The sequence below is a fragment of the Aulonocara sp. 'chitande type north' Nkhata Bay genome, linkage group LG13 (genome assembly GCF_057382095.1).
Source record: "Aulonocara sp. 'chitande type north' Nkhata Bay isolate Kocher_YH1m ecotype deep benthic linkage group LG13, A_spYH_male_GT1.1, whole genome shotgun sequence".
Lineage (NCBI taxonomy): Eukaryota > Metazoa > Chordata > Actinopteri > Cichliformes > Cichlidae > Aulonocara > Aulonocara sp. 'chitande type north' Nkhata Bay.
Window position 1 is genome coordinate 16,952,002 of NC_141356.1, and position 22,852 is coordinate 16,974,853.

Consider the following 22,852-nt stretch of genomic DNA (forward strand, 5'->3'; position numbering starts at 1 on the left):
GCCAGCATCGGCAGCAAGTTGCCATTGCTGGTCCAGTTGGATGGATTTGGATTTTGAAGTTAATGAAAGGTGGTGCGAGTGGGCTTGCTGGGGTGGGTCAGAGGGGGGTTTGTGAGCCAGACTTGTTATGCTAAAACAACAGTTGCATTGATAAAAACAAATGTGAACCACATTCCACTCTGTCCTCTCCTGTGCGAGCTTGCCACCACGTCAACTGGCTGTGGGTCCAGGATATTGTTGCTGCAGCATTTCTGGTCATCCTTCAGTGAGTTTTCCATGCGTTGGTTGCCGTCAACAGCAGAGAGAACAGGGAATAAGTTTTCAGTGAGGACCCAATGCACAACATGTGGCAGTTTAGTGCCCCCTTGTGGGCATGGTAAAGAGAAAAGGTGCTCTGGAAGCACATAAATACACCTACAGACACTTCTAGCAAGAATCATTCAAAGTCATAACACGACAAGTGAACAACTCTCCCCTCCGAAACAAGCCGAGCCATGATCCTTCATATTACTGTTTCTGATAAAGATCTTCTCTGAGGAAATGAAGACAGAGCCCCATCAATCAGTCCATCAATTGCTGTGAAATATGTATTTGTCTTAATATAGAGTTTGATTCCATCAAACCCATTTCACGGACCATTTCCTTATGCAAACACCTCTGGGAGAAAGAGGAAGGGAGATTGGCAGAGTGTGAGTGAGGCTTGCTCACAGGAAGAAACACACCTCTGAGGATGGCTCGGTGTGTGTACATTATGAGATTTAATTGAATAGTTCTGCATCAGTGCCAAAAAGTTACGTTAGTGTGTTTGCAGAGGTCTGTGTTCTTATTGATTGAGGGCTTAGTTGTTGTTTTTTTATATCATCATCGTCATCATCATCATCATCACCATCATCATTTTCACAGCATGCCAACATAATCAGAGTGCTTCTCAGGTTTCAATCACAGACAGTGAAAGCAACCAGCTCAAGAAATATCAGTACATAGGTAAGCAAAGTTATGACAGTCTTGTATTTTTGATTAGTTTTGTTTTCAAGTCAGACCTTTCTGTAAGTTTCCACTTAAAGCTGTTTTGCCCATTTCAGTTTAGTTAGAAAATGTTTAGCTATAGCTCAGGGTTTTTTTTAAGTTTTAGTCTAAATTATGCAAGAACTGACATTTGTCAGGGCAAGATTTAAGAACCTCAGAACAACACCTCAAACACACAAATTAGAAAATTATAGATGTTACTTTGTGGGTTAGATGAAGCCCAAAATTATGATCATTTTTGTTTTTGGGAGCGCATATGTGAGGATGGATGACTGCAGACCAAATCTAAAGGGAACAAATAAAGTAACCCAAACCTGAACATACATGTTTACTTATACCAAACATGTAGTTTAGTATGGTGACATTTCCTCTACATCTCATATTAGTTTTGCAAGTGCACCAAATCTTTAAAGTTGGGAGGGGGGTTTCTAAATATTTGTTTTGTATTAATTTCACATAAATCAAATGTTTTTACACACCGATTTAGCTTTTATTTGAAAATATATAGGCCCGGACCTACAGAAGTTCAGGTGCAGATAATGGGAGGGAAATATGAAGTTAACATAAATGATTTTTGTGTAGGGGAATTAAAAAATTTGCTGGTACTATTATATTTACGACCATTTAATTAAAATTCAATTAGGATAATTTTTTTATTGTAAATAAAAGATTAAAATCAGTGGGGTCAGGGGAAGAACGTTAATTATCAGTGATTCAGAAGCTCTGATCCACTCTATTTTATTTATCACAAAACAAAAGACTGTTGTTGTTGTTTTTACTTTTAAAGCTAAAGCATAAATCGTATGTGGAATGTTAGGTTGAACTTTTAGTAAAAACTACACAATTTAAAAAAAAAAAAAAGTTGAGAACAAATCTGGGTGTAGAATTCGAGCATTCACACATGACCTTTACCCAGCTTCTTTTTAACCATTTGTCTCTCTCTGTTTGCCTTTATGTGCAATGTTACCAGACTTTTAATATTTTATGTCCCACAATCCTTGCTTAGACATTAGGTAATACATTCTACATTAGGTAATCTACCTCACTAACACCATTTCCATGTACCCCTTTTCACAAACGTATGCTCTTCTTATACAGTGCTAACAACCCCAGTATATCATTAAATAATTGCCATTTTCACTTTTTTTCTTAATTGTCCTTACTTGTTTTACTTCACATTTTAAATTGTATTTCATCATATGGGTTTAAATGATGCATTGAATGTGTCTTGTATAATTTGTGTATATAATTGTGTATAATTGGTATGTGTATGTTGTGCAAACTGACCCCACGATTTTTTTTTTTAATCCACACCTTCTTGCTTAAAGCACACGTGACTGCTAACTTTCCTAAACTTTCCTTGTATATTTTTTGGAATAGGTTTAGACAATGCACTGTTGCAAAAATGGTTTTCATGTTTAAGACAACTGAGCAGTGCCGTGTTACGGCGTGGATCTAGATTAAAAAAGGTCTGAATCCCTTTTCATGTCAAATTCCAGTAAAACTGACAGCTGTTCCCATTCTGCTGCCAGCCTGCTGCAGCAACAAGTGCTTTTGGATAGTCTTCAACAGAGGTGTGGACTCGAGTCACATGACTTGGACTCGAGTCAGACTCGAGTCATTAATTTTATGACTTTAGACTTGACTTGAAAAAATGTTCTAAGACTTGTGACTTGACTTGGACTTTTACACCAATGACTTGGGACTTGAATTGGACTTGAACCGGTTTACTTGAAAAGACTTGATATTTTACCCCAAATACAAAATTTAACATGCATATTATATAGAGATTGAAAATGTGACGTCATTCACGGGTAGAACCGCAAAGGATTCTGGGAACTCGTGGCAAGCGCTACTAGCGCACGCAGGCTTTCAATTAAAATCAGTTATACAGCGATAAAAAGAAACACAAGAAGCCGTTGTATTATTAACTGCAATAGCCGGTCGCATGACAGCCACGGGAAGCCGACGGGTAAAGAGATCGGTTGTTATCGGATTACCTCGTTGAAGAGAAATTGTTCGAGCCATGTTTCCGAAGTAACAAAGAGGCGACGGGTGGCCTGGATTGCAGCCATTCAAAGGTCAAATATAACGTCCCAGAACACTCCAGCTCACAGGTTAGTCTGCTCCAAGCATTTACACGAAGGTCAGTGTTTTTTAGTAGTTAATACGTCACTTTCATAACATAACTGGTGATATAGGTTACAAGCAAGTCTGGCGCTGAACAGAAATTGTCGCGCTATGCTCCTTTATTTATTGTGCATAAATAGTGAATTGTCCTGACACAATATTGCGTTTCGCCTCTGTTATTATGGTACACTGACAAAAACATATACTTTTATTCACAGGATAAAACAGTTGTTTTGTATCACTAATTGCCCAGTACGATTACAGCATACAGTATTATTGTCACTGCTACATTTCTGTGATGCTACCAGAAATTATTTCCACTACTAATTAATTACCGTTGAGCTCAAAGGTCCTATTAATAAACGGTTAAGGAATGTGTATTTATGACGACGATTTGTGAGACTGGTAAACTTATGATACGTACGATGGTCTTTACTTTCTACACGGTGCATTTCAAGGTCCTGCACCCATCCGTCGGTAAACTGTACCTGGGCTTGTTGCAGTGACCTGAAGTTACTAAACTTCATGAGTGTATGCACTCACTCCAAGAACCGTATGATTATAAATATGCATATAAATATGCTACGATGAGATAGCTGACTTCATCTAACTAGCAAATGTTGTCCAGGCTACGTTGGTGATACAGTTTTTTTTAATGTGTATGATATTTTTGTCATGCGATTTTAAAGCCGGTCCTACAACCACATCCAAGAATGACATGCAGCTTATCTCAGAACTGTCGGTGAAAACTATTCTTGGAGCTAGGTTTAATTGAGCTGCATTTTAAAGAGGTGCAATTTCACAATTTGTGTATATTTTCTAAGTTCACTATTTTGTCATGTGTTGAGAAAAACACAGATTTTAAAATTACATGGTCTAATATTTACATTTAGCATAACTGCAACATTATTTTTTTCGTTTTTTTTTTTTAAAGACTCGAAAGGACTTGAAATTCAAAGTTTCAGACTTGTGACTTGACTCGGACTTTTACACCAGTGACTTGAGACTCGACTCTGACTTGCCTGACATTACTTGAGACTTGAGGATAAAGACTTGAGACTTACTTGAGACTTGCAAAACAATGACTTGGTCCCACCTCTGGTCTTCAATACAAATCCATCAGCAGCTTTTTCCAAGTGCTGCGTGAAGAGTCATCTATGACTTACAGGTAAACTGTAGCCATATACTGACATCTAGTGAATTATTATGGTTACTGCAAATAATATCCCAACAGGATGGGGCCACACAAGTTCAAACAACACAGCACCTGCATGCATTACAGTGTGTAGATAAATAATGGAACAAACATCATCTGCTGCATCTGATCTAAAGCTTCATCAATTAATCTAAGACAGAGACATGACACTGCGGAGACAGATATGCCAACAAGTAAGCAAGGTGATGGCACGAGGATACAGAAATTGAATATGATGAGAGATAACAGTGACAGTGATGTAGTTATCTGCTGCGTATGTGTGCATGTGCACTCGTGTGAATGCAGCCCACTATCTCATGGTGTCTGGCGGTTCACTGTGAGGGCTATTTGGTCTAACAGCGCAGATAAGAGGGTGATATAGAGGCCGGTGGGTGTGCTGGCTATCAGCCTCCCATGTAACAGGGTCACTCAGGTGTACTATGCGGGGACAAGTGGAGGAGCAGAATAAGGGGAGATAAAGTAGAAGAGGACAGAGCGGGTGGAGATGAGGGAGGTGAACAGGTGAGGGAACAAAAAAAGAGGAGGTGATCGAGTGGACAAAGGAAATGCTGACAAGCACTTATCCAGATTTTGAAATGTACTTTGTATGTGTGGACATATATGTTCATAAAATCTAGACATCACTGAGAGTGATCACACTGCACATGTGTGAGTGTGTTTTTGTGGTTTAAGATTTGTGCATGGGGAAACTTTCACACCTCTATTTTTCTTTCGGTGCTCTGGTTTCACCTGGCGCACACGCGCGCGCACACACACACACACAAACACAGAACATCAGGCTGCTCTGCAAATAAACTGGCACCAGATATTATCATGTGTGCTGCTGCTTTTCTTGGTTTCATTCCGATTTCCTTTTAACAAAGAAAAGTATGCTAATCCCCTCATGTCAACCTGACTGTGGAGACTGCCATGGTAATAAACACGGGAGTGACAGCAACAACAAACTCCTCTGAATATGCGCAGTCATCACGGTCACGTGGCATGTCATTATAAACTTTTGGGGGATTTTGGATGATTTCAGTGGGTCAACAAGTTTGAGGCTGTAGGTTAGCTGAAAGGCAGGTGAATATCCTGTAAACAACATTATCACTGAGTTAGCAAAATATGGAGTTACTTCTAAATCAAGCAGGTAAAAGAAATACAACAAGGCAATGCTGACAAATTTCAGTAACAGTGTGATTTTGACCTAATTCACATAAAAATTAATTATCTCTAATATTAAAATCACCTGATCGCACAGAGGTATGGAGTGGAACGCATGATATTAATGGCTTAACGGGGTATATTGGGCTTAAAATCAAAGTTTTCATTGGGTCAGAAGTGATACGGTAACTTATGCTGGACACAGACTAGACTGAAGCAGGTTATGCTCAGAGTTTTGATTTAAAAGTCAGCTGCAAATACCACATTTTGACGAAAACTTTTAACTATGCTTTTAATTATAACTATGAACCATATTCAGTCAAAAAACTTTCACTTTGTGAAAATGATATTTGTGTCTTTTTAATGAGTCCAACCTGAATCCATCAAGATTTAATGTTTTTCATACATCAAATGAACCGTTTCTGAGTTCTAATGGGCATCTGTAAGAGGGGGAAATCCATCAATCAATCCACTGAGAGGTAAAATACTTGTATTAACTTATTAATTCACAACAAATTTGCATTATTAGCTTTGCTTTTATTTATAAAGCTTATACAGTTAACAAACAGGAATATGGTTGCCATGAAAAGTTGCCATCTTTGGGTTCGTGGTTTAACTTAAAGCACAGTGCATCCTGGCTCCATCTCAGGTACAGTGGCATATATATCCCCCCCAGAAATCTCACTCCTTCATGTTATAAAATGGGAGGCAAGTGAAGAAAAAAAAAACTATATGTAAATAAGTAGACCATACAATATCTCACTTCTTAAAAAACTAACATAATACTATGCAGACATTGTGTTTAAACAGCAGCCCTACACAAAGCTGTGAAAACCTGTTTGTCCCTTTCCGATATCATTCAAAGACACAAGTACCTTTCACGCAGAGGGGTAAAAATCTTCCTGCACCTCAGAGGAGCACTGCCAGGTTGCAGCAGCTTCTTCAAACAGCTATGAATCAGGCTATCAAATTCAGAGCCTTTTGAGAAGAGAAGCATTGGTGTAGGCCTCTGTCACTAGCAGATGGGGCAGATTTAGGCTTTGGATAGAGAATTGGTGGTGGTTTGGGTTAATCTTGTGCCTTAGGCTTTACAGACACTTTTGGACTGAGGAAAATATGTGAATGTAATTTGATTAATTATTTTGACCCTTGTCCATCAGTCGCTAGACCGCTGTCAAGCAAGATTTCAGCTTTGCAAACTTTAGTCTGCAGCTGTGTGCAATCAAACATTATTCCAATGGAATAATAATTACAAAAATGTATCTTTAAGACAGTAAATTGGTATGAGGAGTATAAGATCGCTTTTCACTTCCAATTCCTATAAGATGATAAAAACAATTTTGCCACAGAAGTATGGATAAAGAATATGTCCACGTATCTGAGATGTTATTGATTGGTGCTGGACAAATTTATCCATTCATTCATCAGCCAAACACGTCTACTCATTGCAGTCTGTCTCTAATGTGGATAAAACTCCTGCTGTGTTTGTTCCAGTGCTTTGTTGCAGTTGTAGTTTACTTACTCAAAACCTTCTGTCCAGTTCCCAAACCAGCTCGATGGAGTTTAAGTCTGGAGAAATCATTTGAAACCTACTGTTTTTCTAGTCTTGGTTTAGGATAAAGTCCTGACCTGAAAGTCTATCCTTTGTTGCTTTACCTTTTCTCACAATTCACAACAGCACAGACTACAGCACTAGTTTAATAATACATCAGCGAGTGTAGTGGTCACACTGCCATTATACAGACAGATGATAACTTAACTTGAATTGCTTCAATTTCAATTTAAAAAAAGGGGGGGAAACTGTGATGTCCTAAAGCTTTTGACATCAGTAAGCCACTTTGTCATCCCTTACACGTCCAAATACGCCTACTCCTATCTACAAATAACCAAAACAATCCCAAATATCAAAAAACGAACCAAAACAAATGTGCTCAAACTATCAATACCTCAATCAGAATAATATACACTCACTAGTCACTTTATTAGATACACATGTTCAACTTCTCATTTGCCCAAAATATCTAATCCGCTAATCACACGGCAACAACTCAGTCCGTTTAGACATAGACAATGGCTGATCTCCTGAAGTTCAGACCATGCATCAGAATGCGGTAGAAAGGTGATTTATTCCTACAGAATCACAAAATTGGATAATATAGGGTTTGTAAAACACTGCATGGTTTGATGAGTCTTAATTTCTGTTTCAACATTTGGACAGTGTGATCAGAACTTGCTGAAAATAAAATACAAACCACCTCATATCACCAGTTCAGGCTGCTGGTGGTGCTTTAACCCTGGAGAACCCATAGGGTCGGATCTGACCCCATGGGTGCTCCAGGGTTAATGGTGTTATGGGATAATGGGAATATTTTCTTTGCACATGCCCTTGGACACTGAGTAAACACCACATCCTACCTGAGCATTGTACCCAACTTCTGAATACACTGGTTTCCTGAGCATAACAGTGAGTTCACTTAACTCAAATGTTCTCCACAGCCATCAAATCTTGAGATGTAGTTCATAAAACACAGTGGTGTTTGGACTGGATCTAAGCCAAAACACCACTTTTGGATTGGTGTGGAATGGGAGCATGACATCATGGATGTGCAGCCAATGGAGAAAATCAAGAATTAAGGCAATTCTGAAGGTAAAACAGGTCCAACCTGGTATTGCGTCAAAAAGCGATTAGGGAAAAAATAAAACTGAATTGAACTGAACAGTTTAAATATATATATCATTTTTTGATATGACTCATTTACTAGCAAAGTGTCTAAAAACAGGGGCTGTGAATGTAATTGGTATTCGGTTTAGTCTGGAGTAAGTCTGATACCATTCAGGTGTAACAGTATCTCATTTGCTTTTTGTTCAAGTCATGTAATGAGCCTGTAATGAAGCCATAAAATATTGATGCTCACGTTCAACCAACCGATCAACTTAAAACAAGATAGCAGAAAGAAACACTTCCCTTCCTGAGGAAGTACAGGTGAGGAGACTCACAACAGGAGAGGACTCGTTTAAAACAGATCATAACTTATATTCAAGCACAATTTAACAATAATGGGCAAATAAAGACACATTTAAAGACTTTCCTTTAAAAAATACTTCACTCTGTCATACCTTGGCTATGATAGGTCCAGACGATTACTTTAAAGGCAAAAAACTACAAAAAGAATTTACATAAAGAACTATTAAGATTATTGTGTTAGCACAACTACAACTGAAGAACAATTTATGCTTAAAAAAATGCAACCTTTCATTTTATAAATTTCTGTTATATATTTAAAAAAACAAAAATTGTTAAAAAAAATTTATCTGTCCAACTTCAAAATCAAAAATACACTTTTTATAAGATATTTTAGTTACTGTATGCTATGCTTGGCACAACCCTGCTGCCAATACTTCAGTCTGGAAACGTTGATTTTAAAAGTATTATTCAATAAATCTTTGACCATTAGATTAAAGATAGTCACCCTCATACTAAATACTCATTAAATTAAGACTTAATTTATGTTAACTTAAGCAACTTAAAATCTATCTTAACCAACCTTTCAGTAGTCAACCCTTATTAGGAATTTCAGCATTTATTTTGAAATCTTAAAAATACTATTCATTACAAAGGCAACAGATTAAACACTTGTATGCAGAATGGATATATGAGTTTGAATTTGTAGATTAGAAAAAAAATGTTCAGGTAAACAGAAATGTTTTTCTCAATAAAATATTACTTTGTTATGCTTCGCTTTATATGTATTTAACATAGTGGCGCAAAACAGGTAATTGACAGATGTGAGCTCTGGAACCTAATGCACTGTGACAGTCAAGGATAAATGTAGTTATATAAAAGGAAGGAAACCTAAATTAATTAATTTTATTTTGGTTACACGGGTAACAAGGTTGCATTGACTCAGTCTAGTCAGAACATACTACAAGGGAAAAATGCTAAATGTATCAAAGAGGTCTGACTTTTAGTTGACCCATATTGTTAACACACAACTCAATCGTGCCATTTCGTCTTTTTTCGGGACGGTTCTGTCTTTTCCCTTCCCAGACTGAATAGGTTTCAGTATCAGGGTTGTGCATATACGGTGGGACAAAATTTGCAGAGGATAATTATTGTTCTGAGTTATTGCTGTATTATAGGAGAAATATGTCAACAAACACAGAAAAACAATAACAACAAAAGATTTATAACGTATTTTAAGTATTTTACTGTTAGTTGACATGCGGGGGGGAGGCTGTTTTGCATTTTAAATATTTTGGGACCACTTTTTCAACTACTAGGTTTACATTTTGTCCCAGTGCAGGTTTAATTTTACACAACAAATAAATGTTCTAGTATTTTGTGCATGAATTGTTTTCAAATTCACGTGAGACAACAGAAAATATCCTGCAATTGTAGAATGGTCCATAACACCGCCGCCATGAAGGACACGGGGATATCGAAAGAAGCAGGTTATTAACAACTCACCTCAATTATCTCATTGACGAGGGCTGCAGCAGTGTCTGTTCTTTCTCCACCCGATTGACTTCAGCGTTTTCTTAAACTTAATAGCTACTACAAAACTTTCATACTGACTGTTCACTACAGATAGATAGCAACTAGCATTAACGTAGACTTGTACGAACTGTACTATACCTCGATATATAAAGATAGTCTCACCTGATCATCTCACTGCTCTGCCAAATTAAATGCACCATCTGTTTGTCTGTGCATCTGTTTGCTAAGCTAATGACAAACTGCACTCACGCTACTAGCAAGGTCGCTAAGCAACGGTAAGCGAATCTTCCAAGGCTATGCTAACCAGCTAGCACAGTAAATATCGATATCATGGAGGAGCCTTTTTTATAGCATTGGTAACGGTACTGCAGTCTGTAGGATTGTTTATTTGCTTGCTAATACCTTTCTTGTTGAAGCTGGCTTATTTATGTAGCATTTGAAAAATACCTAAAAGACTACACAAACGATGAAAACTACAACTACATGGATCCTCAAGCTGCCGTTTGGCGATTGTAAGTGTCGTAATCAAAAGAGCTTAAATACGAGTGACCTCTGGCTTGAGCGACAAGTGGGAGAAACAGAGAAACGTGAGGGACGTCTTGATTGTCTTGGCAGTATGGTGAGTAGATACAGTAAATATGTTGGTTAACTTATTTTTTTCTGCACTGGAGATTAAACTGATATTCACCCTGCTAATGCAGGAAATTCACAAAGTAAGGTATGCGTTGTTTCTAGCTCACGGCATGACGCAGCCAACCAGAGGACTCAAAAGTTGACTTTATTTAAAAAGTCTCCTTTCGTGTCAAAGTCACGTGACACTTTTCTTATTTTGGTTATTTTAAATTGATGCTATCGAATAAGTGTCAAAGATGGCGATGAACCTGATCCCCCAAGTATATACTCATTTGTTATGCAACCCTAAATCGTGTCTGCAGGCACAGGGCTATTTTTGAACTCACCCCCTGCTTTACTAAATCTTTTAGACAAGAATGGACACCCAGCCCACGTGCAGCTCCAGTTAAACTTTCATGCTTGTCTTATGAGAGAATTCAATACTGTGATTGTTAACAGCAGATTTCTTCACCTTGTGTCTTGCAGGCTGAGCCTATTAGAGTTCTGGTGACCGGTGCTGCTGGGCAGATTGCCTATTCCCTGTTGTTCAGCATTGCCAAAGGAGATGTGTTTGGCCAAGACCAGGTAAAGAAGGGTTTTGCCCTGCGCTTGTTAAACACTCAGTTCCTTCTGCCTGTCACCAGGCGCACCCATAAAACTGACAGCTGGGACTGTCACAAATTTTCCAGGTCATATCTGGGATGACATTGCACATACTGTATGTTGTTCCTTTGGAAATTGATCAGGTTACACTAGCTTATTTATGACCGCCCAGATCAACCTGGACTGTCCTTGAAGTCAATGAAGCGGATCTTGTGCCAAGAGCACTTGATCCAATTGGTACATGGCTTAGGCCTTCCCATGCTGTCGCAGAGAACTAAGTCTCCCGCTGACATGTAATTGTATACAGGGGTTATTATGCAATTGCATTTAAATTCAGTTATTTCCTTTTTCTTCTGGCAGCCAATCATTTTGCTCCTGTTGGACATCACCCCCATGCTGCCGGTCCTGGAAGGTGTAGTCATGGAGCTGCAGGACTGTGCCCTTCCACTTCTGAAAGGTAGTCCTTTAATAATTGAGCAATGCCAGTGTGTGGGTTTTTTTATTTTTTATTTTTTTTGTGGTGTTGTTTTTGGGTGTTCTTTTGTTTAGTTTTTTTTTGTATAGGCATTTTTTCTTTTTTTGACAAGTGGGATATTTGAGAGCAGAAGTAGCTAAATTATCTTTTTTGTTTTTTCTTTTCTTTGCTTTCAGCCTTTTCTATTGTTAATAATAGAACTGCCTGTGATACTTCAATACACTTAAATAAATTCTTAAACGACCATATGACAAATGAGATCTGCTGTTCCAACTCACGCTCAATCTTCCCATCGTTCATGAAAAAGAATGCCTTGCTGGAGGCAAACAATGGTGTTTTTATTTTTTTGTTTTTATTTCCATTTATACAGATACCATTTCTTCATGTGTGTGGATTTTTTTATTTATTTATTTATTTATTTTTTTGGCAGAGGGATCACCTTGTAAATGTTTTAATCCACCTTTCCTTCTATACCTACATATCCCAAAATATGATCCATGAGCAGATGTTAGCTAATAAGAGGAACCTACACCATTTTTGTTGGAGGTGGTGGTTTTTCTTGAATGCTTTAAAGATTTGGTTTGCACAAATGGGCTCGTTTTCTTGTATGGACCCAGTTTTTTGTTTGTTTTTTGTTTGTTTGTGTGTTTCGTTCCTGCTGTCATGGACTCAGTCATGAGGCGCCACTATGTGCCATCTCCATTGTGACCTGGAATTTTTACTTTGCAATGGTGCTGTCCTTTGCTTTTGTTTGCACGGGGGCTGAAAGAGGCCCCTGTATTAGCCAGCCACGATGCAAAGACAACACCTCATGCACATCAAGACAAAGATAAATGCAGTTCTCATCAAACTGGTCACCATTTTTCTAAATCTTATGACTGCACTTTAGAGTGATGCTTTGTCTCAAACAATTAAAGAGTCAACACGGTAAATGTCAGATGCACAACACAAACAGGAATGACTTCCTGTGGACCTCATGTTCTTTTGTTATAACAGTTTTAGGGAGTGTGTGTGTGAGCAACTTTTACTCATGCAACTTTTATCAGGAGCTGACACCATGTTCCCATATTGCAGTAAAGATCTGATGTGCCATTAATTTAAAAGGAATTCATTTTTTTCCAATTGTCACATTTGATTTGACTGCTTCCCTTCAGGAACAAATTCCACTATGAACTTAATAATCCCTCTCAAGGTTCAAAGTTGACAAATTGCCAAAGAGTAAAGTACTAAAAACCTATTGTCAATTAATTTTCTCCTTCTACAGAGATCATACCCACTGACAAAGAGGAGGTAGCCTTCAAGGACCTGGATGCAGCCATCTTGGTGGGCTCAATGCCCAGAAAGGAGGGTATGGAGAGGAAGGACCTCCTTAAAGCGAATGTGGCCATCTTTAAGAGCCAGGGAGCTGCCCTGGATAAGTATGCCAAGAAGACTGTGAAGGTAATTAGAAGCATATTTTCTGATGTAAAACACTCCCTTCCTGTCAAGTGAGCAAATTTGAAAGAAACTTCTCAGCCTCTGCCAAATAGAAATGTTTCCTAAACATTTTGTGCTTCTGGGAAAAATGGCAAAATCCTAATGAAGTATTTCCTGATGCCAAAACATTTTTCCCTTCTCGGTGTTGCATAATACAAGTTTGCTCGATTTACTCATGATAGTAATAAGACATAAAATCTGCATGGCATATGTTTTTAAATTGGTTTATGTGTGTTCAGGTGCTGGTTGTGGGAAACCCTGCCAACACCAACTGTCTGGTTGCAGCAAAGTCTGCTCCCTCTATCCCCAAAGAGAACTTTTCCTGCCTCACCCGTCTGGACCACAACCGGGCTCGCTCTCAGGTACAGTCCTCTCACTTCTTTCACTTTCTGATGGTGGTCTCAGACGTTTGGCAGCCACATTGTTAATCTTGGCTGACTGCAAACCTGGCTTTTCTTCGTATCCTGTAGGTGGCAATGCGCTGTGGTATTCCAGCCACTCAGGTGAAGAATGTGATCATCTGGGGGAACCACTCCTCCACACAATACCCAGATGTTCACCACTGCAAGGTCAACATGTCCGGCAGTGAGCTGACCTGCTTTGATGCAATCAAGGATGATGATTGGCTTAAAGGCGATTTCATTACTGTGAGTTATTGATTTCTAGATGAAAGCATGATATTTTATAGCTGGAGTGTACTCGCACTCGGATGCTTTTGGCTGTGCTTGAGAAAAGGCCTATAATATAATCCTCATATTTTACTTCATTGTTCTATCTTTTCTTCATCCTGACACTCCTAATAAGATTAATGGTTCTGAACATTAGTGGTTACATTTGTGGTTTAACAATGCTCTTTTTTTTTTTTTTTTTTTCCTTTTTTTTTAAAATTTGCACAATAGTCAGTTTTCCGGTCACTGTTCATGCGGGCAGATGTCAGTAAGACATGAAGTCCCTTTTTTAGGCTGAGCTGATATACTCACCTGTTTTCCAAGTCTATTTGAACTGCAAAATTATTCATCTGTATAGGCAAACAGTCTAATTTTATGTGGTTATAGGTTTGGAGTTCAGTTTTTCAAATGCCACATTTATTTTGGAGCCTTGAGCACCACTGACTAAATTTAAGTGATAATGGCTACAGAGAAGTCAGCCTTGAGCTTGCTCTAAAGACAAACTATAAGCACTTGTATGAGGCCCCTTTTCTGCTAGCAAACATGTAATTTTCCTTCAAGCAAAATATTTTCTGGAAGACATTCAAAAACATGTGGGTTTTTTTTTTTTGTTTTTTTTTTTTTTTGGGAACCAAAAACCTCAAAGATTTGCAGAATGGTCAAAAATCCTCAGGGTGTGTTTCCAAAACCTCCAAGTCATATTTGTTGGGTCTATCCTGGGTTCTTTCAGGTAGGTATACCTGAAACAACCCTTACCTAGAAGGTGCTTGTCTCTAATCTTATTCTTCACACATTTTGTAGCAATACCCTATGTTCCTGTCCTTACCTGACAGCTTCACTGTCATGATCAGCTCTCTTCATTACAACAATCTCTGCATCGCTACAAACAGTGTACCGGTCCTTGTGTCAATCTGCCACTTATGAACAAAGGGAGAACACGATTATACCTTGTTGCTTGCAGTGTGCAGCACATGTAAAGCAGATATTTGGGGGACAGTAAGTATAGTAGTAGTAGGCAGGGGCAGCATTTACATGAGTCCAGTTGATAAAGAGAACTGATTCTCAAAATCAAACCTAGTCACAGAGCTCAATAACACTCCTGCATTTTCATTTAATGGCCCATGTTCTTACTTTGCAGACTGTGCAACAGAGAGGTGCTGCAGTCATCAAGGCCAGGAAACTTTCTAGTGCCATGTCTGCAGCCAAGGCCATCTGTGACCACATGAGAGACATCTGGTCAGGCACCCATGAGGTAAATCCTACATCTGTTTGTTATATCGGTCATTTGGGAATTTTTGCATGTTGCACTGTTCTGATAAGAAGTAATTATTCTGACGTTTAAAGATCCATTTTGCACTTTTTACCCCTCAGCTGTAAAAGCCTGCTGGGGTATTGTCATTGGGCAGACAGTGGCATGGACATTCAAGTTTGTGAATGCAATAACTGGAATGGGGTGATGTAGGCTTTTCATATTGATACCATAGGTGCATCTACTAAAAATCTCAGATGAGTTTAAAACTCAAGGTCAAAGGTCCTCACCGAAGATTTTCAAGTTTACACCATAGGTGCATCTGCTAGAACACTGAGGGGTAGCACTGGTGACCACCATTATTTTTGACATGTTAGGATGATGCCCCCTTTGCACCATTGATATTAATTTGCAACTATTTTGACAAACTGTAGGTTCCTAAATCTAACAAGATCCTATACTCAAGATGCACTGTAGCAAATTAGATTATTTTTCATTTATTTATACTTCCTTCATCGTAGCAGAACGATTGAGTTTATAAACTTGGATTTTTTTCCTGTGTGAAAACAAATCAAAACACTAGAAAAAGATACAAGAGAACTCCAAGGACACCAAAATGCATCACTACAAACCACTGAGTATTCAGTCTGGTCACTGGCCAGATGTGTCTGCGGCAAGTAAATGCAGAAAGAATGTCCTGTGTTCTGGACACACTTTGCATTCATTTCACAGATGGTTAGTAGTCTGCACAGACCTTTGCACATCTGTAGTACCTGTCTGTCGTTCGTTCGACCGAAATCTGCATTCTACTATACTTGTGAGAACCAGCAGTCACTTGTGAGGACACACAACCCGGTCCTCACATATTTAAAGGCATGTTTGAGGCTCAAAATGTGGTTTTAGTGTCAGGGTAACAATTAGGTTATGGTTAGGTTTAGGATAAGGGTTAGGATTAGGCATTCATTTTTGATGGTTAGGGTAAGGGGCTAGGGAAAGCATTATGTCAATGAGGGTCCTCACTAAGGTAGGGGGGTGTGTGTGTGTGTGTGTGTGTGTGTGTGTGTGTGTGTGTGTGTGTGTGTGTGTGTGTGTGTGTGGGGGGGGTTTAAAAAAGCTCAAACTTGGACAAACAAGTAGTCGTTGTTTGTTTTTTGTCGTGGTCAGCTCAGGTTCACACCATAAACGAACTGCTCTGGAGTTCACTTGGAACCGTATCAAGACCACTTCCTCCAAAAGGTTGTGGTGCGGTTGTTTTGGTCCACACCTGAGTGCCATTACTGTGTTTTAACCAACACACATGAACCTCACCAGAGGGGTAAAACAAACCAGAGTTTGATTTAAATGGACTAAATGCTGCGGGTGTGAAAACGGCTTCAGATTTCTGACAGGTTACATATGGTTCTATTGTCAGTGATGCAAAGTATTTGGAAAGGCTGCATTTTATTTTAAATTCACTTTTAATGAGGTTTTTTCCTTTTTAAGGGTGAGTTTACCTCTATGGGTGTTTACTCAACTGGCAACTCCTATGGAGTCCCTGAAGACCTAATCTACTCATTCCCTGTCCAGATCCAGGTAAGCCTCGATCTCACTTTGTCTCCATTCTTCTAGCAGCTAGCATCATCTTTTCAGTGCAGCTTAAGACTAGCATTACCCTCCATTGTCTTTTTTTGGATGTGGATTTTATATTGAATAGGGTTTTTGTTGTTTTGATTTTGTTTTGTTTGTTTCTTTTTAAATTAAAGTTTGCATTAAATAAAAATTTGGGGATTTCTAGAAACATTATAGATCAAAGAACAAAACTGAAGGTACTTCTTTTTTTCAGAACAAGACCTGGAAAATCGTGGACAGTCTGGCAATCAATGATTTTTCCAAATCAAAGATGGATGCCACTGCAGCTGAACTGGTGGAGGAGAGGGACACAGCTGTGACTTTCCTTGGAGTATGACTAGAGCCTGCACAGCAGCACTTAGACAGCCTCAAAACTCCAGATGCACGCCTGTGATGAAGCACTCCACCAGCCCCTCCATTACTGTGTGCTTGTGTGTGAGCGAGTTGGTGCTTATGGGTGTAAAGTTGCATTTGTATGTCAAACGATGTGAATCTGATTGTTATTGTTATTCAAGATCACAAAAATGTGTCATACTTTTGACTACATATGACTGGGTAAGTTTAAGTCAAAAGCAGTTGTTGTACGTCATGATGCACAAGTATCACTCACCATAAGTATACAGTACACTGAAACTCCACTACTAGTTAAAGCTCTCTCCATTGTTTTTTTTCCCTTTATTGATTATTACATGGATCCTTTTTACAGCTAGTGAAGTCCTAAAACACTGGAATATTAACGCTGAGACAATTAAAAATAAATAAATTAATAGAAAAAACAATAAGTTGTCTGATTATTGATTTCCATACATGGATGCTGTCATTTTTTTCCAGGTTTTGGCAATACAAGCCTTGAGTTGGTAAACCTCAGCCACTAAACGTGTGAGTGTGTGAGAGACACACAGCCTTTTAAAGCACTCCCAATAGGCTGTTTGAATCCCCTAGGTTACCAGATGGGCCTCAATGAGTCAATTCTGTTTAAGGATAATTTGATGCAAATGCTCGATTAGTTTGTGATCTGTAGTTGTGTAGTATATTTAACATATTATGTATGTATATAAAGTAACTAAAATTGGGTCCTATTGCAACATTTAAATGGTGTACTAACATTAGTTATGCATGCATATTTTTATTATGTGCTATTTTGCATAGTGAGTAATTTGAGGTGTTTTTGAAAGCTCTGTTTGGACTTCAGTAGTTTTCTGATTTCCTATAGGCACAACCTGATTGTGATGGAGTCAGGACAGATGGGGTCCTGATAAAATATAAAGTTAACTTATTAAGACTTGATATGTGGCTTTATGCAACCATTATTCTATTACAGAGATTATACCTTGTTGCTTGCAGTGTGCAGCCCAGGTAAAGCAGGTACTTGGGGGGGACAGTAAGTAAAGTAGTGATTCACTTACAGTGAAATGACACAGTTTCACCAGGCAGGGGCAGCATTTCCTGTTTTATTTTTTACTCAGTTACAGTATGAAGAGTTATGTAACATCTGCAATTAATAAATTCACAGCTGGTTCACTGAGGATAAGCGTTAAATGGGGCAAATCTACCAAAACAGTCACCACTCCCATATCAACAGTTTCATTTTGGAAATCCCAGTTAAAGTACTCGTTTTAATCTTTACATTAAATTTACATGAAAAAAAAATCATTCGCAGGTGTTTCATAGATGTCACACATGTCAATGTGAACACGTTACTTCTTTTTCTTGATATCACTTATTTCAATATTTTGTATTTATTACACAGCGTGCTGCGAGGAAAAGCCTGTTCTAACGTTTGAGTCTAAGGTTTACTTTTTAGCACCTGGCGGCTCTTTTTTTTTGCTTCTCATCCGAAAATACTCTGCATACTCTTTCACGTGATTTAGTTTATTTTGAAAAGTCTCAACGGGATATTGAGCTTTATTGTGAAAGGTTTACGTGACGCGATGGTTTTACCGTCGTTGTTGCTAACGTCAACACATAAATACAGGCGCTTGTCCGTCCGTACTGTGGTTATATTAAATATAAGAGAAAGAGAGAACTTTAATAAATTAATATAGCCACTACAGTGACCATCAAAACGATGAAAAAATATTGCCGTAAACAGTTTATTTTGCGACACCACGAAATAAACGATAGCGCAAAATTAAACGATAGACGTTTTTATATCGTTATATCGAACAGCCCTAATTTTGAGCTATCTTCAATCAGACATTGCCAGAAACCAACATCGCACGTAGCAGAATCCTATTGGCTGTTAAAACCACGCACACAAAAACAGCATTTGTCATTGGCTCCCATCCTCCCTCGGCGTTCCGATTCGTCGTTGCCTAGAATGGCACTGGAGTGTAAAATATCTTCAAAAACTATCCGATCACCTTTTTAACTTCTGCACCTTTTTTGTACGTCCTGTGCTTTTTTTTAACACCCATTCAGCGATGTCGAAGGGCAGCAGAAGCGGCTTGAATTAAGGTGTAAATAAAACACATACATATTTTTGTGTACCCCGCTGTCTCCTCTGCTGGATCTCTGTGGTCCTCCAGACCTGCAGGACCAGGCCGACCCCATCGACTTTTCTTCCGCCAGTATTCTACAGTAAGAAAATGGCTTCAAATGTGTGTGTATGACGTGTTTCCCTCTCTACATTAGCCATCGGTAGGACTCCACACGCGGCTGGTGTTGAGGCGCTATGTCCGGGTTTTCTTTTTGACATTTTTCAGCTGAGAAAGGTCGTTCCTCTTCCTCCTCCAGTGTTACGTTCACGGCACCGTTGTTGATTATAGTTGTCTCCTTGCGTGTGGCTTGTTTGTGGAGGGCATAGCGTTCATCTCTGTCTGTACATCACTCAGTCACTAATTCATTTCCGCAGGCAGCAGGTCATACAGACAGCGTGACTGTACCTGTGTGCCCGGGTGTGTCTTTGCACATCTCGCCGGTTAATTATTGACGGCGTGTGTGTTAGTTGACTTTAAAAATCCCTGTGGCAGCCATAAGGTGATAAAAATGAAAGCACTCGAGGGGGAGGGGGGGAGGCGCTGGGGGAAAGAAGTGTCCAGAGGTTGTGAGACACAGTAAGGATTTGTGACGTGGTTGCAGGGTTGGGGCAGGGGGAGAAATACGGGCGGTACGAGCAGTAAAAGAGCTGGGTACATCGGATCCAACTTCACGTTGAAGGGAGGACCACTTGGCTGGTGTCCAGAGAGATAAGTGTGGTCGGATGAATGTGTCCTTGTTTTACTCGCAGGCACAGCGTCTTATCCTTTAAAGCTTCAACGCTGGATCGATTTAAAAGGCTTGGGCACCAATGAAAGAATGACCAGTCGGATGATTTAAGGATACCTCAAGGAAACTTTTAATATTATTATTATATATATTTTTAAATCCATTCACCGGATGTTTGCTCAATGACATCTTGTTTTTTCTGGGATACAAAACTTAAAGCGTGTCCACTATTATTTTAAACACTACTTGGCAGCTTAACCATGGCACTTTATGTCGAAGGTAAGTGATCTCTATTTTACTAAAATTGTGACTCTAGGAGAGGGAGGCTTAAAGGATTATGTTTATTTTTTTTAACGATCTATGTGTTTTTTCCTGTTCATTTCAGAACATTATTTACATCAACTTTAACATATGAGAAAGTGTGATTTATCACATTTTAATTTTAATCACTGATTATTAAAAAAATAAATAAAAATCCACTCTTTGCCAGACTGTTACAGGTTTAGTTGAGTTTACCATCATTCATTTGACCAATAAGAAAAGTTTTTTTTTTTTTTAAATTTCATAAATCTACTATTATTCCTAAACCTTTTAGTAATCATATTAAATAATCTTCACTACTATAGTAGAGTAGCCCCACTGTGATAAAATAAGCAATAGTGTGATAAATGTATGTTTAAGTCAATAAACGAATGCATTAATAACTGTGAGTAATTGTTAACTGATGCCTTCATGTGAAAAATGAGGCCTTACGAGTCTTCTTTACATAATCTTTAGTAGATTACCAGTAATCTGTCTGTAAGCAAGGTCTTCTTGGGAGACAGTCTGCTCACGGTTTTCTAGTTTACTCACTGGTTTCATTCAATTCCTCCTTAACATGAACACACAACCTTGAACTGCTTTATAGCAGTTATAAACACAGTTGGGATTTTTTTTTTCATCATTGGTATCATTGTTCTGCTGACATGTGGTGACTCAAACACCTCATTGTGATAGTTTACACAAGTTTCTGCTTCTAAAATGCTATAATTAACTGGTTGGTTAATGCTGCAATACTTCCCATGAAAAGTGAGAGTAATTTTGTCCACAGTAACACTGACACCTGATTTCGTAAATCTTTAAATGGTGTTAAACTGTTTCCCTTTGCTACTGTCTGCTATTACAGTATGTCGTGGTATTTGCCATTTGGCTTCAAAGTTCAGTTTCCTGTTGTCTCTGTGCCAGGAGCAGTTGATTGTTGTGTTGTAAGGTCACTTAAGGTTAGTTGCAGCGCTACTTGGGAAATTGGCAATAAAAAGTCTGAAAGGCAGGATATCAGGAATTAATAAGCTATATCTCACAGCAGGTTAATGATTTCTAACGTCTTTATATACTCATATGCTTTTCATTTTTTAAGTAATAACAATAAATGGTACTATCAAGGCGTTCTCGGTGAATATTATTATTTTTGTCATTGCCATTCATTATATTTCAGCTACAGTTCATGTAGGTTTTTTTAATAACTTCAGATCTTTATTCTTGCTTTTGGTTTGTGGAAAAGTGAGTTTCTATTGTCATATTTACCTTTTTTGACAATGTGTGTCACATTTTGCTTAACAAGCAGTGAACATGTTTAACTGCTTTTACTAATGGACCATAACAACAATTAGGGTGAAAATTGCTGTGCTAGCAGGTATAATTGCCTTGTCTCTTTGTATTTAATCAAAGCTTTTTAACTGGTCAGTGTTTGGTTTTATTGGCACATGCAGAGCTATTGTTTACCTTGTGCTCGATGTTAACAGATGGACTGATATTTGATAATCATTTCTTAACAAAAACAACATAAACTGCCATTTTAGAGATAAATTAGCCATAGATTAAGTTGATTTAAAATACCAACAGCATAGAACCTGTGTTGGGCATGTTACTGTTAAAAAAACTGTTTTCATAACTATCTTAAAGCTATATTTTCCTTTTCTGAATTACAGTGATCTGCTGTAACTTTAGATGTAATTACCTAGCTGTCATTTTTTTTTCCTGTGATGCAAGGAAGTTACATTAAAACTCTGCTTGAGACTCTCAAATACCTCTCACAGTCCAAGGTTTAGTTTTTTAGTATTGTTTACTTATCTATGGAACAGATTGCTAGACACAAGCTAACATAATCACGAGGGTGTCGCTGCTTGGAATAACGGGTGCTACAGTGACTCTTTAAGTATACCTCAACCCTTTTACGTCAAGTCTAACTAGAAGCATGACAGCCCTCCTCTTAAATGTCATTGCTTTTATCATACGGCGCAGATGGCTGTTGACTCAAAGACTGTGCCCATGCTACAATAATGGTACAAGAGCCTGTGTTTACTTCTTTGTACATCAGTCACTCAGGTGTTTCCATTGAGATCAGGGCTGCTGTTGATTAAACTGAGGATAAAATCGTTTGGTCTAAAATGACTGCAAGTAAAAAACAAAGCAAAAAAAAAACAACAGCATTTCAGTCTGGTTGTATTCATTGACGATTCAAGGAACACAAGGTGTCCATGTGCTATAGAGGTTCTTGGTGCGAAACAAGCCCAATTCATCACCCCCTGTGCTTCGCAGTTGGTATGAGGTGTTTATATGGAGGCAAGTTGAGCATTTTAGCAAAAGTGGGGCTGCGCATTATGTCCAGACGTTTCCACTTTGGCATCATCCTCTGAAAGGACATCATTCCAGAAGTCTTGTGATTTGTTCAGATGTAACTTTACAAACCTGAGTTTATGTGCAAGTATGTTAAAAGCTAAAAGTTAAAAGTGCTTTAACGCTTCAGACTATTTTTTTCTTTTACTGTTGGATCTGTATGATGTCAGAGAGAGGCGATATCCTTAATATGGGCTTCTCAAGCACCCATTGGTGGTCTGTGGGTGCTATGCAGTGCTTGCATGCTTACATCTTCATACTGTAGCTACTACCAAAAAGGAAGCCG

At 38.5% G+C, this 22,852-nt stretch overlaps 4 protein-coding genes across 8 annotated transcripts in view; 2 read left to right on the plus strand and 2 right to left on the minus strand.

The window, feature by feature from the left end:
- wdpcp (WD repeat containing planar cell polarity effector) overlaps positions 1-10,653 on the minus strand; it is an 88,454-nt gene extending 77,801 nt beyond the window's left edge. The window contains exon 1 of one of the 4 annotated variants that reach the window (XM_086258901.1): positions 9,984-10,653. The gene's annotated coding sequence lies outside the window, so the exon portion shown is untranslated. The remainder of the gene's footprint in view (positions 1-9,983) is intronic. The other 3 variants (XM_086258898.1, XM_086258900.1, XM_086258896.1) reach the window with 3 other exon arrangements.
- Positions 3,885-22,852, minus strand: part of abch1 (ATP-binding cassette, sub-family H, member 1) — a 193,021-nt gene continuing 174,053 nt past the window's right edge. Inside the window, exon 25 of the transcript XR_015124405.1 lies at positions 3,885-4,252. The gene's annotated coding sequence lies outside the window, so the exon portion shown is untranslated. The remainder of the gene's footprint in view (positions 4,253-22,852) is intronic.
- Positions 10,291-17,486, plus strand: mdh1ab (malate dehydrogenase 1Ab, NAD (soluble)). Its single transcript, XM_086258906.1, has 9 exons — positions 10,291-10,632; positions 11,112-11,210; positions 11,589-11,685; positions 12,968-13,143; positions 13,419-13,541; positions 13,650-13,826; positions 14,986-15,099; positions 16,579-16,668; positions 16,919-17,486. The coding sequence occupies exons 1-9, from the start codon at positions 10,480-10,482 to the stop codon at positions 17,039-17,041; spliced, it is 1,152 nt and encodes a 383-aa protein (XP_086115032.1). The 5' UTR covers positions 10,291-10,479; the 3' UTR covers positions 17,042-17,486.
- The window catches only part of ugp2b (UDP-glucose pyrophosphorylase 2b), a 38,570-nt gene continuing 34,705 nt past the window's right edge, over positions 18,988-22,852 (plus strand). Inside the window, exon 1 of one of the 2 annotated variants that reach the window (XM_086258904.1) lies at positions 18,988-19,284. Coding sequence is in view for 1 of the 2 variants with exons in the window: in XM_086258903.1 (XP_086115029.1) it covers positions 20,172-20,190 (19 nt within the window). In the remaining variant the exon portion in view is untranslated. Of the gene's footprint in view, positions 19,285-19,820; positions 20,191-22,852 lie in introns of those variants that run through there. The other variant, XM_086258903.1, reaches the window with a different exon arrangement.